Here is a 13,393-nt window from a genome sequence, read left to right as displayed (position 1 = left end):
GCATGGGCTGAATGGCCTCTTTCCGTGTTGTGGGATTCTATCTTGGGTCTCTTTGCAGTTTGCACCTTTCAGTAAATGATGAACCCGGAAATCGACACCCCCCCCCCCCCCCCGCCCTTCCCCTCCCCCTCCCCATTTGCTGGCAGTGCCGTGTGTACAGTGCAGCTGGAGCAGACGTGTGCACATTTCTGTACCCGAGGGGCCGGTCTTCATTGTTGACCGCGAGGCTGTGAAGAGCGATGTGATTTGCTTGGGCTCTGGTGAACTCCGGGCAAGTGTTTGCGTCGGCCAGTGGTTTGGGCCGAGCTGTCATTTGCGCTGCGTTTTCGAGTGAGGCAAGAAGGCGGCGGAGGGGCGGCGGCGGTGGGCGAGGGAGGGAGGGAGGGGTGGGGGGGATCGCAGCAAATGGCGAAGAAGTTACCGGGACTCGCCCTGTACTTGGCGCACGGGAATGTCCTGACTGCCGGCAACATGGACTCGGAGAAGGTGAGGTGGTGGTGGTGGTGATGGTGGTTTGTGGGGAGGGGGCGGCTGGGCAGGGCAGGGGCAGGGCTGGGCTGGGGAGCGCCGTGTGGGGGCTGCTCGTTCAAATTAAGACCGGGGCTTATGCGGGCGGGCGGCCTGGCCGGGCGATCGGTTGCTGTCAGGGCTGTGACGGGGCCCTCAGGGGGCGAGAGCCCGGGGCCGCCGTGTGATCGGCCTCCCCCGGGGCCGCCGTGTGATCGGCCTCCCCCGGGGCCGCCGTGTGATCGGCCTCTCCCGGGGCCGCCGTGTGATCGGCCTCCTCCCGGTGAGAGGGGACAGGAGCCGCGCTGGAATTGCCGGATCCAATACGTCGGATTACAACAACAACAACAACAACAATAATGGCCGCAGATCAGCACCAGAGAAACCACCAACCAGTGCTACTAATAATGTTGGGACCGGGATCAGATCCTGGGTCATTGCTCCAGGCTCCTGCTCTGGGTCATCTTCGGGGTCTGGGTCACCGGGTTAAGTAAATAATACCCCATCATAAATAATCCTCGCAAGATGATGTAGCGCCTTATCACGTCGTCGGGGCGTCTCAAGCATATCATATGCTTCATACCGATGTACTGTAAACGGCGACGACGACAAACCACACTTGTAAACACCCCTTCGCGTCGGAACGACGTCCCAGGGCACTGGGCAGTCGGGGCATTTCGGACCCGCGCTGGGAGTTGGGGGTCAGGAAGGGTGGCGGGGCAGGGGGTTGGGGCGGCTGAAGGCACGTTTTAAGAGGAAGGTCTTTAGGTGGGACTTGAAGGAGGCAAGAGAGGGGTGAGGCGCAGGGGTTGCAGGATAGAGTTCCAGAGTGTGGGGGCAGAGATGCCGAATGCCCGACCGCCGGTGGTGGAGCGGGAAGTACAGGGGACCTGAAGCAGTCCGGTATCCGCCAAGCGGAGGGAGCGGTCAGGCTGATGTGCAATTAGGATGTCGGAGAGGTGGGGGGGGAGCAGAACAGCCGTTATCTGTTATTTCAGATCTTTCAACCTATTGCCGCTTTGCTACTATGGAGCAGCAATTCATGTTTCTAATCTCGTTTCCTTAACTTTTACCCATATCATTTAGTACCGGTAACTTCTCAAGTAATGCTTCTTGGAAATCTGCCTACCCCATTTGAAACCTCATTTGAGTCCGCGTCTCTGGCTTTCTGCAGTGTTGTTTCACATTGTTATAATAATAATCCTTGTTATGAATTTGTGTGTGAAGTTACAGGCAACTGGAAAATCATTCGAGTGTGTGGAACTTGGAGATGTGGGTACAAAAAAGCAAAAGGTTCCTCGGAAAATCATTCACTTTGCCAGCGGAGAAACTATGGAAGAATACAGCACAGATGAGGAGGCTGGGGAAATTGAAAATAGAGACTTGTTGCCTGCGATTGACACTGTAAGGGCAAAGTCCATCTAACGGTCTTGTTTTTTAAATTGTAAGAAATAGAGAAAAAAAATCATAGATTTTAATAATGATTTACTTTTTTTCGCAGAGTCAGCTTACATGGGGGCCATACCTCTGGTTCTACATGCTGAGAGCTGCTACAGGAACATTGTCAGGTATGTGAATGAGCGATTGAGTTGAACTGGATCGGATTTTTTTTTGCCACATTGATATCCCACAGCCATTTAAGTTGGACTTTGGAGCTTCTTACTTTGTAGAAAAGACATAATTTCAACAGCTGAGTGCTAACCCCCACACCATACTTCAATAGCCTGCAGATATATTCTTTGTGCTTTAAGAAGTCTAGAAGACGTGAAAAGCACTGTATCAAATGCAAGGATTATTATACATTCACATTTGGTGGTATCTTGGACAAGGTACAAGAGAGCAATTGTGAAGTTGTTTCCTATGATGAGTACATACCTTCCAGACAAGGGTGAGGAGGAGTAAGGGCAGTGATAAGTGTATCTACTCTTATTCCTCAGGCATGCAGCTGAGGTTTGTGGTTTATATTGAAATGTCCATTCCCTGTAACACATTGATCTGTTTTTGAAATATTCAAGTACAAATAGTTTGAGATCTTGTCTTTTTGATGAAATCTTACATCCAGCTCCTGTCTGCCTGTCTCAGATGCACTGTTGCGATCCCAAAATGATACTGGAAAAGGGAAAGGAGCTTCCCTACGTATGGGGCCTTGCTTGATGTTGACTGGCTGTCGTGTTTGTCTAAAGAAACAATCATTACATCTGACAATACTTTGCTATGAAGATGCTTTAAGATGTTTAAACGCTATAGGTGAAGTAGAAGCACATGAAGTAGAAGGGTTATGGAGGGAGTCAGGAGGTGGAAATTTGTTAACTAGCATGGACTAGTTAGGATAGTCCTGTACAATCTATGTAAATTGTTGAACTAATCTTCACTGTAGATTGATTATATATTTGTTTTTATATATAGTATGTGACTTCCTGGGAGAAAGGGTAGCTTCCTTGTTTGGTATAAATACACCAAAGTACCAGTACGCTATTGATGAATACTACAGGATAAAGAAGGAGGTAGGTGAACTGCACGTGTGAAAAGAAATGGCATGTATAAACTGAGCTGAACTTACAACATTCTGTTGCAATCTTTATACAATAGAACCCTAAAAAGGAATGTTATTCATTTTGTTGTGAAAGAGATGTAATTCTATTGCGACTCCAGGGCAACCTCGTTATAAACACTGTTCTCTGGTTCTGACAGCCCAGAGGCCACACTATAAGCAAATTGCTAATAAACATAGCCAACTTACAGGTCACTGCTGCTATTTACTGCAAACTATACGCAAGAGGTGCCACTGACATTGCTTCTTGCACATATTGTGCATGCAAAGTGCCCAGCAAGGTAAATCACTGTCTCTCCCTGCAGATAGCATGCAAAAGGTGACGTCATTGGTGATCTGGCAAGTTAGTAGTTGCCCATTGTTTATTGTAGGAAGGCAGCTATTCATCATGGTCCACAGTAGATACTGTAAGTGAGGCAGTGCTCAATGGGGGTAGGGGGGTATAATAGAGCTCCCTTGTTTATCTTTCATAACATAACAAATACCAGTTATACTGTATTATGATGTGACCAAGTTCATTGTGATTTCTTAAATGATCTAAGATGGAGTGGTGGATCACTCGCCTAAAAGCACTTGGAGAACAACACATAGCATTAACTTCAGAATAGTGTTAGAATCCTGTATTGTAGAATACAACGTCACAAGTGGTTTTTGAAAGTTTGTTTCAGATCATTGTGTTTTGAGCTGTAAGTAATGTCAATCAAATCATTCATATCTTAAAAATGTGTAAATGTTGTGGCAGGAAGAGGAGGAAGAGGAAGAAAACCAAATGTCAGAAGCAGCTGAAAAACATTACCGGGAACAAATGGAGAAGCAACAAGAGGTGATCAGTTCACAAGACAGCCTGCCGGCTGCTAGCCCTTCGTTTGTCAATGTTGGCTTTGAAATAGAAAATGAACCAACAAATATAACGGAAAGTAAAGCAAGACGGGATTCTATCCCAGCTTAGAGGAGGCCACAATAGGGAAGATAATGCAAGGACCAACCTCCTCTCCTCCCCCTTCTGAATGAAATAAATATGCCTTAATTTACCGGTGGTTCTAAAATAAACAAATGCAATTGTGCCTTGAAATTAACATCAGAAGATGAACCCTTTTGTCCCTTAAATTTACTTTTTACATTAAAGTTACTTATGATGCACCTCTGTTTATCACTTTTGAAGTAGAATCTTGTATTATTAACAATCCTTGCGTTTGACATAGCGCCTTTCCCGCCAGGAAGTTGTCTCAAAAGTGCTTCACAGGATGTACTGTAAAGTGTAATGACTGTATTTGCATTGTTTGAGACATAGTTATTTATTTGTAGTATGATTAACTGTTCTTTATAAATCTAATCGAATCCACTCATTTTTGTAAACTGAAAACTTTAATAAAAATGTATGCAAACTAATCAGTTTATTTTACATTATGTACAATTTATATAAATTCATAACAACTTGCATTTATATAACGCCCCTCATGCGGGGTAGCGTCGCAGTGTTTTACATTAATATAGCGTGGGACTGGTCAGGGTTGGAGAGGGCAAATTTGGTACAAGTGCTCTTTACAAATGAGGCTGCATCGGCTTTGTACCTTCAGGGTGGAAAATTGTCCCCAATTCCATTGACAGAATCATGAATCATCCAGATCAGCACCACTATCATTGTCGTTGGCAACAAGAACTTCTCGGTTTTCATAAGTCCAAAAGCCATTTAGATCAATCAGTATGCTGCTGACAGTGTCGCCCTGTCCACTATTTATCAAATCTGGAAGTGTTATTTTATATGGGTCTTTAGGCTTGACCATGTCGAAGATTTCATCCTGCAAAATCAAACAACTTATTCAGTACAAACTTAATTATTTTTTAAAATTCAATTTCCAATTCTTTTCCCCTTTAAAGAATTCATACTTCTTCAGTACCAAAGTTCCCCATTCCCCCAAATAACTCAAATACCTTGACGTCTTGAAAAGAAACTGCCTCCTGTCCATGAAGTTTCATTTGCTCCTGGATAGCCTGTTGTAAATATAAATCTGTGTGATCATTCACATTACAGAATTAATGGTTGAGGGGAAATAGGAAGGGAGTGAGAGAAAAGCGAAAATTGGTTTCTAATGTGCAAACATGTACCTTTTGCATGTACATTCATTTGTTTTGCCATTTGCTACAAAGTACATTTTTTTAAAAAAATTTAACTTTTCAATAGTTGTTGACTATGTCCTTAATGATCCTACAGAAAAACAAACCATGACTCATACAATACTTCACTCAATCCTTGTACATCAGTATAAGGTTATGAAATAAATTCCAAGCCAACTAGGTAAAACTACAAGCACTCACCCTGAAGAAGAAATTGAGAGAGAAAACATTAAGATAACCCTTATTTTCCATATCCAGTAGTTTGAAGATATACTGGAGGGCAGCAGGTTCTTTACGGTTCTCTAAAGCAAGAACAAAGTCCAGGTAGGTCTTATAATCCTAAAAAAAAGTAATGAATTTTAAAAGCAGCAATTTGCCTTTATATCTAAAAGCATTTCAATACATTCCAGCCTGGCATTTATATCATCCTTCATATGCAGTTTGTGCTTGAATGGCCTAACTTCTGATACAGTGAGTTATCTAAATCCTTATAAATACTGTAATCACAGTGAAATGGTAGTGTCTGCTCTATTGGTTAAATAATTTGTGTACCTGTCATCAGGTATCTGTTGGCAACTGATGAAAAGTTAGCTGTACAAAAATGTTTGGGTTCAAAGTTTTGAGAAAGCCACAGCCCAGAAGGTTGCAGGTTTGACCGTTTGTATGTGTCATTAGATGAACTCAGCTGGAGTGACAGTAATGGTACTACAATTTACCTCAGTGACCCTGGGTTAGGGAGGAAAAAGAAAATCAAGCCAATGTTCCTGCTACACTCATCAATATCTGGTTACTTGAAAAATTTGCATGTGTGAATGACATGTAAGAGCAAGTTGAATCTCAGTTGCAGTGCCCTCAGTTATATATTATATACAGAATTGAAATTATTCACTAGTGATTACCATTTCGCCATCGTAGGTTAGACACTCTTGGAAAACCCTATCCAGAAAGACACTTGTCAGAGTTCCTGTGCCGTAACGTGACAGCTCTTCCTTGCTGAGCATTCCATTGTGATCTTTGTCCAGGTTCAAGTACTGACCTAAATTGTAAATAAACAAATAATTGAATTACATAGTCTTAACCGCAGTGCAAGCTACACATTCTATTTCTGCAAACACATACCGTATACCCTTAGTGCAGATGGAGCTGAAAACCAGTTTGATTCTTGACTTTCCTTAGACAATTCTTCATCTCTCAGCTTCAAATACAAAACACAGGGACAAAAAGTTAGATTTGCTAAATATGTCACAGTTAGAATTCAATTTGTGTTCATAGTTGATCATTTACCTCCAACAAGTCATCCAAGAAGCTGCAAGCTAGAATATCCTGGATTTTTATTTTACCTAGAAGAATTTTAAAAAGTGAGAAGCAGGCGGTTTATATTGAATCACTTTGTCAAGTATTGTACAAGCTGAAGAGTTAACACATTGTTCTCAACCTTCTGGAACCTGGGTTGAAATTCAGTGTAGATGGACATGATTAAAGCTTAAATGTTGTGTGAAGCGAATAACTAATTTTAATCCAGAGTATGGATCTAAAGTGCAAAATTACCCAACCAGGATAGTATCAGCAGTTAGACCCGTCCTGGTCCAAATCCCTGACTGTCCAACGTCTTGGGACGTCCTCCCAATGTGAAAGGCGATATACAAATGTAATTTGTTGTTGTTTTATGAAATGGATTTGACTGTTTTAGGCGTCAAATCAGCATTCAGATACATCTCAGCAGAGGAGAGGGGGGAGCAAATAAAGGCTGAAATATTTCATTTCTGACAGAAAGGCAGTGCTACTGTCTTTGTATTGTTTGTGAGCAGACATCAACTCACCTGTTCTGAGTGGGTCAAGGAAGAAGAAAAACTTCCTAACTGCAGTGCACACATAGAATGAATAGAAGGACTTTTCCAGGCCATCAAGTTGTGGTAAGGTTGGAATCAGCTCCAAAATGTAATTCTCTAAATCCTGTAGATGTGTTTCAGCAGTATTAACATACCAAAGAATATAACACATGGTATTAAAGTGAGCGTTAAGCTATCCGATCGGAAACAAATGTAGGATAACTCACGGATTCTCGAAGATATCCTTGACCCGCCACATCATACAGACTGAGACCTATCCTCGTCTGATGAAGCCAGACTAAAATGTGAAGAGAATGAGATCGTTTTGTTGTAAATAAATTAGGATTCTTAACAGTATTTTACTTTGATTAAAGAAACACAGGATCAATGACCAGTTTGATACCTTTGCGCATCACATAGTTGAAGAATTGCATTATAGAAATCCTTCCATATGGGTCATTGTGCAAGAGCTTGGCAAAGACCTTGGCTGGAAAGAATTGTCTGTTGGATGATATAAAAACCAAATTAGCTAGAACAAGAATATTTGAAAATGCCATTCAAATAATTATAAAAAGGAAAAACCCTGAATCAAAAAGTGCAATTTTCATCAGAGATTTCAGAACAGAAATGAACCCACAACATTTGAACAAAGAATGTATTTCCTTAGTTCAAATTCTCTAGTAATTCAGATAAACAGCTGTTGTTACAGAATACTTACTTGCATTTTTGTCCTGCTTTTTCCTTAACTTTCAAGAAGCTTTCGTAATTTATCATTGCCTCCTCCCCTATCAAAGGAGGAGTCTGATGTTTGTCCAATAAAAACCACAAATTCTGCAAAAGATTTTTATAGGAAATAAATTGAACCACTTATTATACAATTAAGCCCAGGAGAATGGACTTCTAACAATTTTTCTAATAAATTCAATTGCCAACAAAGTTGTTCCATATTTTCTTACCTGTAGTTCTTCATTATCCAGCAGTTCTCTGCTCTTTCTTTGAAGAAAAACCGCCCTGGACTCTTCTCTTAATTTCTGCAACAAAATTTCATCCTCTGCTGGAAGCTGAAAAAGGGTCGGAATAAAAAGTGACAATATTGTCCACGTCTTCTTGAAATACATCTACTCATATTGTGACATAATGCTTAAGCCATGTTTACTCCACAGTGAATATAATATATATTCAATTATGGAAAAACAACCAACCATGGGATAATGCCAATCAAACAGTCAAATCTGGATTCATTTCAAAATAAGAACCTGTAGAAGGACAGTGGCTTCAGGATTATTCCATTTATAAAAATGTAAACATGCCAGTAACTCACACCAACTTTGCCTTTCAAGTTGCCTGGGTATTCAAAACACACAATACACAATATGGCATTGATTCGATTTCACATCTGTGGCCTGGCTCACCAAAATTAATTAGTATGGAGTTTGAGCTCCACTGTGTACATTGAGCTCTGTGAGCTGTTTAAAGAATTTAAACCGAAAGCAGAGTTGACAATGGTTAAATAGTTTCTTTGTTTATGCTCACACGTGACCAACTCCGAATGACATATCGGAGGGTTGCTGGCACCCATGGAACCATACCCTAGCAAGAATCACCACCTTCAGGAAAGGAAGCAAGAGAATTGGAAAAAGAAGTTTTACCAAAGAAAATAAAATAAACTATAAAGAACCAACATCAAATACCAACCTTATAATAAAATCTTGGAATGCTTTTGTAGGACATATTGCTCTTTTTCCTGCCACCTCTCCACTCAACATAGTACTGAGTGAAAAGTTCCATCTCATTTTCCCCAAGTTCTTGTTCTGAATTTTTAGCTGTTTTATTTTAAGAGAAAATATTGAATTGTTTAGGAGTGATCTCTGAATCAAAATCAAAGAGTTAATTCTATTCTACGTGAAAACATAGGTTATTATCTGTTCAAAAAGGCTATTAATCAAGAGTAAACAAACAAAACCATATTTAAGATATCCATTGAATAGTTGTTGTTTAAACATATACTGACAATGGAATTATGATCATCATATTGATCTATGGGAGACCATATAATCATCTGTTAGGAATAGCAATCTTGATCGCTGATGAAAAATTCAGTTATTGGGATAATAATATTGGGATTGGGAGTTTTTGGGATGTACAATATCCAGGCCTGACAAGTAAGGTGGTCGAGTCAGGGTTTCAGAGAGAGGTAGATCACAACAACTACAACAATTTGCAACCTTCACTCAGGATAGCGTGTTGGAGCGCTCTTCACTCAGAGCAGTGTCAGAGAGTTGAAGGGGAATGAGGATAAGGCAGGACAGTGGGTTTGAATGGACACCTTGCTCTGAGATTTGGTGCAGACTGGATGGGCTGAACAGCCTCCTTCTATGCTGTAAATTCTACGATTCTAAATGCAGATGATAACGTTAAGAAACTGTACAAAGGCTGGATCAATTGTTTGATGGTGAAGAACAAACACAAGCCTGAGACAAGAAAGTTACTTGATCTCCCCTCTCCCCAAGGCAGGAGGCCGCCCTCGGTACACTCACGGCTCTGGGCAGCAGGATCGGGGCTCTCCTGGGTCTGGGTCGCCGTTAGGCGGTTCCTCAGCATCTGTTTCCAGTCCATGGTAGCTCCAACTGCAGCTCCGCAGCCCAGTCAGTCACCTCTGATCCACAGATGGTACCTGGAGAAGGAATCATAGAGAGAGTCAGGCACAGCCACGTAGTGACACAAAGACTGAGAGAATCACCGAGAGACATACAGTCAGGGTCACAGAGACAGAGTCAGTGACACAGAGAAATAGACACACAGCCAGGGTCACAGGGAGACATAGAGAGTTACAGAGCGACGTAGACAGAGAGTTACAGAGAGAGAGAGACAGACAGAGAGAGTGACACAGAGAGACAGAAACATACATTCAGAGAGTGACACAGAGATTGAGAGAATCACTGAGAGACATACAGTCAGAGACACACAGAGACCAAGTCAGTGACAAGAGAGACAGAAACAGAAAGAGGCTCAGAGAGAAACAGACACACAACCAGAGTCACTGAGAGACATAGAGAGAGAGAGTTACAGAGAGAGACAGAGACACACAGCCAGAGATACAGTGACAGAGTCACTGAGAGACATAGAGAGAGTTACAGAGAGAGACAGAGACACAGCCAGAGATACAGTGACAGAGCCACTGAGAGACATAGAGAGAGTTACAGAGAGAGACAGAGGCACACAGCCAGAGATACAGTGACAGAGCCACTGAGAGACATAGAGAGAGTTACAGAGAGAGACAGAGACACACAGCCAGAGATACAGTGACAGAGTCACTGAGAGACAGAGACACAGCCAGAGATACAGTGACAGAGTCACTGAGAGACATAGAGAGAGTTACAGAGAGAGACAGAGGCACACAGCCAGAGATACAGTGACAGAGTCACTGAGAGACATAGAGAGAGTTACAGAGAGAGACAGAGACACACATCCAGAGATACAGTGACAGAGCCACTGAGAGAAACAGGGTCACAAAGTAAGAGAAACACAGAGACACACACAGGAGAGTTGGGGGTGAAGCCTGAGCGGGATCCTCGCCCTCTCTCTCTCTCACACACACACAGACAGACAGACACACTCCAGCGGCCGCTATTTACCGCTCAGGCTCTTGAACGCCGAGGACGGGGCCGCCGGCGCCATGTGGCTTCGGCTCTCGGGGCGTGTGGCGCGGCCGCCGTTTGGTGTCAGCGGCCTGTCCGCCTGGCCCAGGCCTGTGTCTGACACCAAACAGCAGCGCGACCGGAGGGAGAGGGAGAGGGAGCCCGGGAGGGGGGAGAGGGAGCCCGGGAGGGAGAGGGAGAGGGAGCCCGGGAGGGGGGAGAGGGAGAGGGAGCCCGGGAGGGAGAGGGAGCCCGGGAGGGGGGAGAGGGAGCCCGGGAGGGGGGAGAGGGAGAGGGAGCCGCAGGCCCGGGCGGCTGCACCCTTTTCTCTCTTCGCCGCCGGCGCGGCCAGAGAGCGGGGGGAGCTGAGCAAAAGCCGGAGCAGAGAGGCGCTGAGCGGAGAGGACGGCCGAGCCCGGGGCCGGGCCCGAGCCCGGGCCGAGCTGCCCAGAGGGCCTCTGACAGCAGAGGAGTGGGCAGAGCTGAGGGCCAGATGGCCGCAGCGCAAGAGCCGCTTCGAGGTCGGCGTGATGGAGCGGCTGCTGTCGACCGGCGGCGACCTGGACGTGGCCAAGTCCTTGTTGGCTTTCGCGGCCGCCCGGAGCCACGGCGACAGCAATGGCGGCGGAGGCGGCGGCCTGAGTTACGAGCTGCTGCTCAAGTACCTGGCGCTGTGTGTGAAGGGCGGCCACGGAGCCGAGGTGGGCGACGTGTACCAGATCCTGAGGAGCCGGTTTAAGGCCCTGGACACGGGAGCTCACAGCCTCCTCATCAGCGGCTTCAGCCCGACCGAGCGCTGGAGGGAGGCCGCGGCCTTGCTCGACGCCCTCAAGCGGCTGGTCACGCCGTCGGCCAGGAATTACGGCGACGTGATGGCGGCCGCCCTGAGGCACGGGGAGGCGGAGACGGCCTGGGCGCTGTACCGGGAGATGGTGGAGGGCAACGGCGGCAACGGCAACGGCGGCAACAACGCCCGCCCCCGCCTGAGGCCGAGCCAAGAGACCCTGCAAAGCTTCTTCGACTGCTGCAGACCCCCCCTCCAGCAGCACACCGAGCACACGGCCAAGATCCACGCCATCCTCTCCTACCTGAGAGACGGCCACGAGTACCCCGGGGAGCGCGCGGTGCACAGCATCAGGCTCTGGTTTGAAAGGCGAGTCGTTTCGTTCGCTGCCGCGTCCTGAGGTTTATTGTTGTTGTTGTTGTTATTATTTTTTAAAAAGGTGGGAGAGGGGGTTTGTTTGTTTGTTTGTTTGTTTACCTGATGTCACTGTGTGGGCGGAGCGGTTCCTGTAGTGCGGAAGCCCCGCGGCTGTGATTGTCTGTCTTGTGCGTCTCTAAGTGTGTGTGTGTGTCTGTCTCTCCTCTGTGTGTGTCTGTCTCTCCTCTGTGTGTCTGTCTCTCCTCTGTGTGTGTCTGACTCTCCTCTGTGTGTGTCTGTCTCTCCTCTGTGTGTGTCTGTCTCTCCTGTGTGTGTCTGTCTCTCCTCTGTGTGTCTGACTCTCCTGTGTGTGTGTCTGTCTCTCCTCTGTGTGTGTCTGACTCTCCTGTGTGTGTGTGTCTGACTCTCCTGTGTGTGTGTCTGTCTCTCCTCTGTGTGTGTGTCTGTCTCTCCTCTGTGTGTCTGTCTCTCCTCTGTGTGTCTGACTCTCCTGTGTGTGTGTGTCTGTCTCTCCTCTGTGTGTGTCTGACTCTCCTCTGTGTGTGTGTCTGACTCTCCTGTGTGTGTGTGTTTGTGAGTGGTCTATATGTGTGTGTTTATGAGTGTCTCTGTGAATGTGTATGTGTGTCTCTCCTCTGTGTGTGTGTGTGTGCGTCTTTGTGTCTATGAGTGTGTGTATCTTTCTTTCTGAGAATGTGTGTGTGTCTGTGTGTGTCTCTCTCTTTCTATCTGTCTGTTTGTGTCTCTCTGGGTCTCTGTGTCTGTGTCTTTCAGCGCCTTGGGACCTCCTCCCGACGTGAAAGGCGCACTATAAATGGAATCTTGTTGTGGTTGTTGTTGTTGTGTGCAGTGCTGGGCCCTGAGAGGCAGGAGGTCGTGAGCTCCTGTCGCCCTGCAGTCAGGACGCTGGACCTGAGTGACTTTTTTGGTGGATCTCCAAGCCCTTTGGGCCTGCGCTGAAATATCCATCAATAGCACCAATCAACTTCCAGCAATTTTCAGCAACATTTGTCAAATTTCCCTGCAATTTCTTCAAATTTCACTGCAATTTTGGACAAATATTTCTGCACTTTTCGATTGGCCCAGGTTATACTCCCTCGAATCAACGGCTGTGTTATGGGGAACGGTTGTGCTCAATTGGCTGCCAAAATAGGCGCTACATCAAATGCAAGGATTATTATTATCATCTCCCAAAGGTGCCAACCCGTACATGATTTGACAATGCTTTGAGTAACTTGCTCCTCTTATGCATCTCATATGCATTATTTACTTTGATTTTTTTTTCTACGGCAGTATTGAGAGGAAATATTTGAAGCAATATACTATAATAATAATCCTTGCATTTGATATAGTGCCTTGTCACATTGTAAAGACATCTCAATGTGCTTCACGGGATGTACTGTAAAGTGATTTGACTTTATATTTTAAGGTGAGATTCAGCAGCCATGTTCCACAAACAGACGTGGAGTAAATCATCAATTTTACTTGGGGGATTGTTGTTAATGACACCAGGAGAAACTCCCATCTTTACTCATTACTTGATTCCCCTTAAAAATTAAGTTTACATTTCACTGCATTTTTGCTTTTGACT

The 13,393-nt window shown here is 45.0% G+C and overlaps 3 protein-coding genes across 6 annotated transcripts in view; 2 read left to right on the top strand and 1 right to left on the bottom strand.

Annotated features, from left to right (window-relative positions):
* The first annotated feature begins 351 nt into the window (after positions 1 to 351).
* fam177a1 (family with sequence similarity 177 member A1) lies at positions 352 to 4,447 on the top strand. 2 transcript variants are annotated; one of them, XM_007893336.2, is made up of 5 exons: positions 352 to 486; positions 1,741 to 1,911; positions 2,009 to 2,075; positions 2,914 to 3,011; positions 3,801 to 4,447. In XM_007893336.2, exons 1-5 carry the CDS (start codon positions 406 to 408, stop codon positions 4,005 to 4,007), a joined length of 624 nt encoding a protein of 207 aa, XP_007891527.1. In that variant the 5' UTR covers positions 352 to 405; the 3' UTR covers positions 4,008 to 4,447. The 2 variants fall into 2 exon arrangements, with proteins under 2 accessions (XP_007891527.1, XP_007891526.1); XM_007893335.2 differs by having other exon boundaries at positions 353 to 486; positions 1,735 to 1,911.
* ppp2r3c (protein phosphatase 2, regulatory subunit B'', gamma) lies at positions 4,405 to 11,790 on the bottom strand. Of its 3 annotated transcripts, none has more exons than XM_007893332.2 (14): positions 11,729 to 11,790; positions 9,540 to 9,676; positions 8,698 to 8,825; positions 7,959 to 8,063; positions 7,721 to 7,833; positions 7,406 to 7,503; positions 7,230 to 7,300; positions 6,994 to 7,126; positions 6,458 to 6,513; positions 6,293 to 6,368; positions 6,073 to 6,209; positions 5,375 to 5,512; positions 4,991 to 5,050; positions 4,405 to 4,857 (listed from the first exon to the last, which is right to left on the bottom strand). In XM_007893332.2, the coding sequence occupies exons 2-14, from the start codon at positions 9,616 to 9,618 to the stop codon at positions 4,669 to 4,671; spliced, it is 1,383 nt and encodes a 460-aa protein (XP_007891523.1). In that variant the 5' UTR covers positions 9,619 to 9,676; positions 11,729 to 11,790; the 3' UTR covers positions 4,405 to 4,668. The 3 variants fall into 3 exon arrangements, with proteins under 3 accessions (XP_007891523.1, XP_007891524.1, XP_042193876.1); XM_007893333.2 differs by lacking the exon at positions 11,729 to 11,790 and adding an exon at positions 11,306 to 11,465; XM_042337942.1 differs by lacking the exon at positions 11,729 to 11,790 and having other exon boundaries at positions 9,492 to 9,546.
* Positions 10,928 to 13,393, top strand: part of prorp (protein only RNase P catalytic subunit) — a gene marked incomplete at its 5' end in the record, with an annotated part of 20,130 nt that continues 17,664 nt past the window's right edge. Inside the window, one exon of the mRNA XM_007893432.2 lies at positions 10,928 to 11,793. Within this exon, the coding sequence (XP_007891623.2) occupies positions 10,928 to 11,793 (866 nt within the window). The remainder of the gene's footprint in view (positions 11,794 to 13,393) is intronic.

Source organism: Callorhinchus milii, unplaced genomic scaffold, assembly GCF_018977255.1.
Source record: "Callorhinchus milii isolate IMCB2004 unplaced genomic scaffold, IMCB_Cmil_1.0 Scaffold9, whole genome shotgun sequence".
NCBI lineage: Eukaryota > Metazoa > Chordata > Chondrichthyes > Chimaeriformes > Callorhinchidae > Callorhinchus > Callorhinchus milii.
Note: the sequence above shows the minus strand (reverse complement) of the source record. Positions and strands in the feature narration are given on the sequence as shown.

Excerpts from the sequence above, each read along its gene's own strand:
- fam177a1 (XM_007893335.2), top strand. The coding sequence starts at position 406 with ATGGCGAAGAAGTTACCGGGACTCGCCCTGTACTTGGCGCACGGGAAT. Across the intron at positions 1,912-2,008 it reads TGTTGCCTGCGATTGACACT|AGTCAGCTTACATGGGGGCC; the intron begins GTAAGGGCAAAG and ends TTTTTTTCGCAG. Across the intron at positions 2,076-2,913 it reads TGCTACAGGAACATTGTCAG|TATGTGACTTCCTGGGAGAA; the intron begins GTATGTGAATGA and ends TTTTATATATAG.
- ppp2r3c (XM_007893332.2), bottom strand. The coding sequence starts at position 9,618 with ATGGACTGGAAACAGATGCTGAGGAACCGCCTAACGGCGACCCAGACC. Across the intron at positions 7,504-7,720 it reads AAAGCAGGACAAAAATGCAA|ACAATTCTTTCCAGCCAAGG; the intron begins GTAAGTATTCTG and ends ATCATCCAACAG. Across the intron at positions 5,513-6,072 it reads TAACCTACGATGGCGAAATG|GATTATAAGACCTACCTGGA; the intron begins GTAATCACTAGT and ends ACTTTTTTTTAG.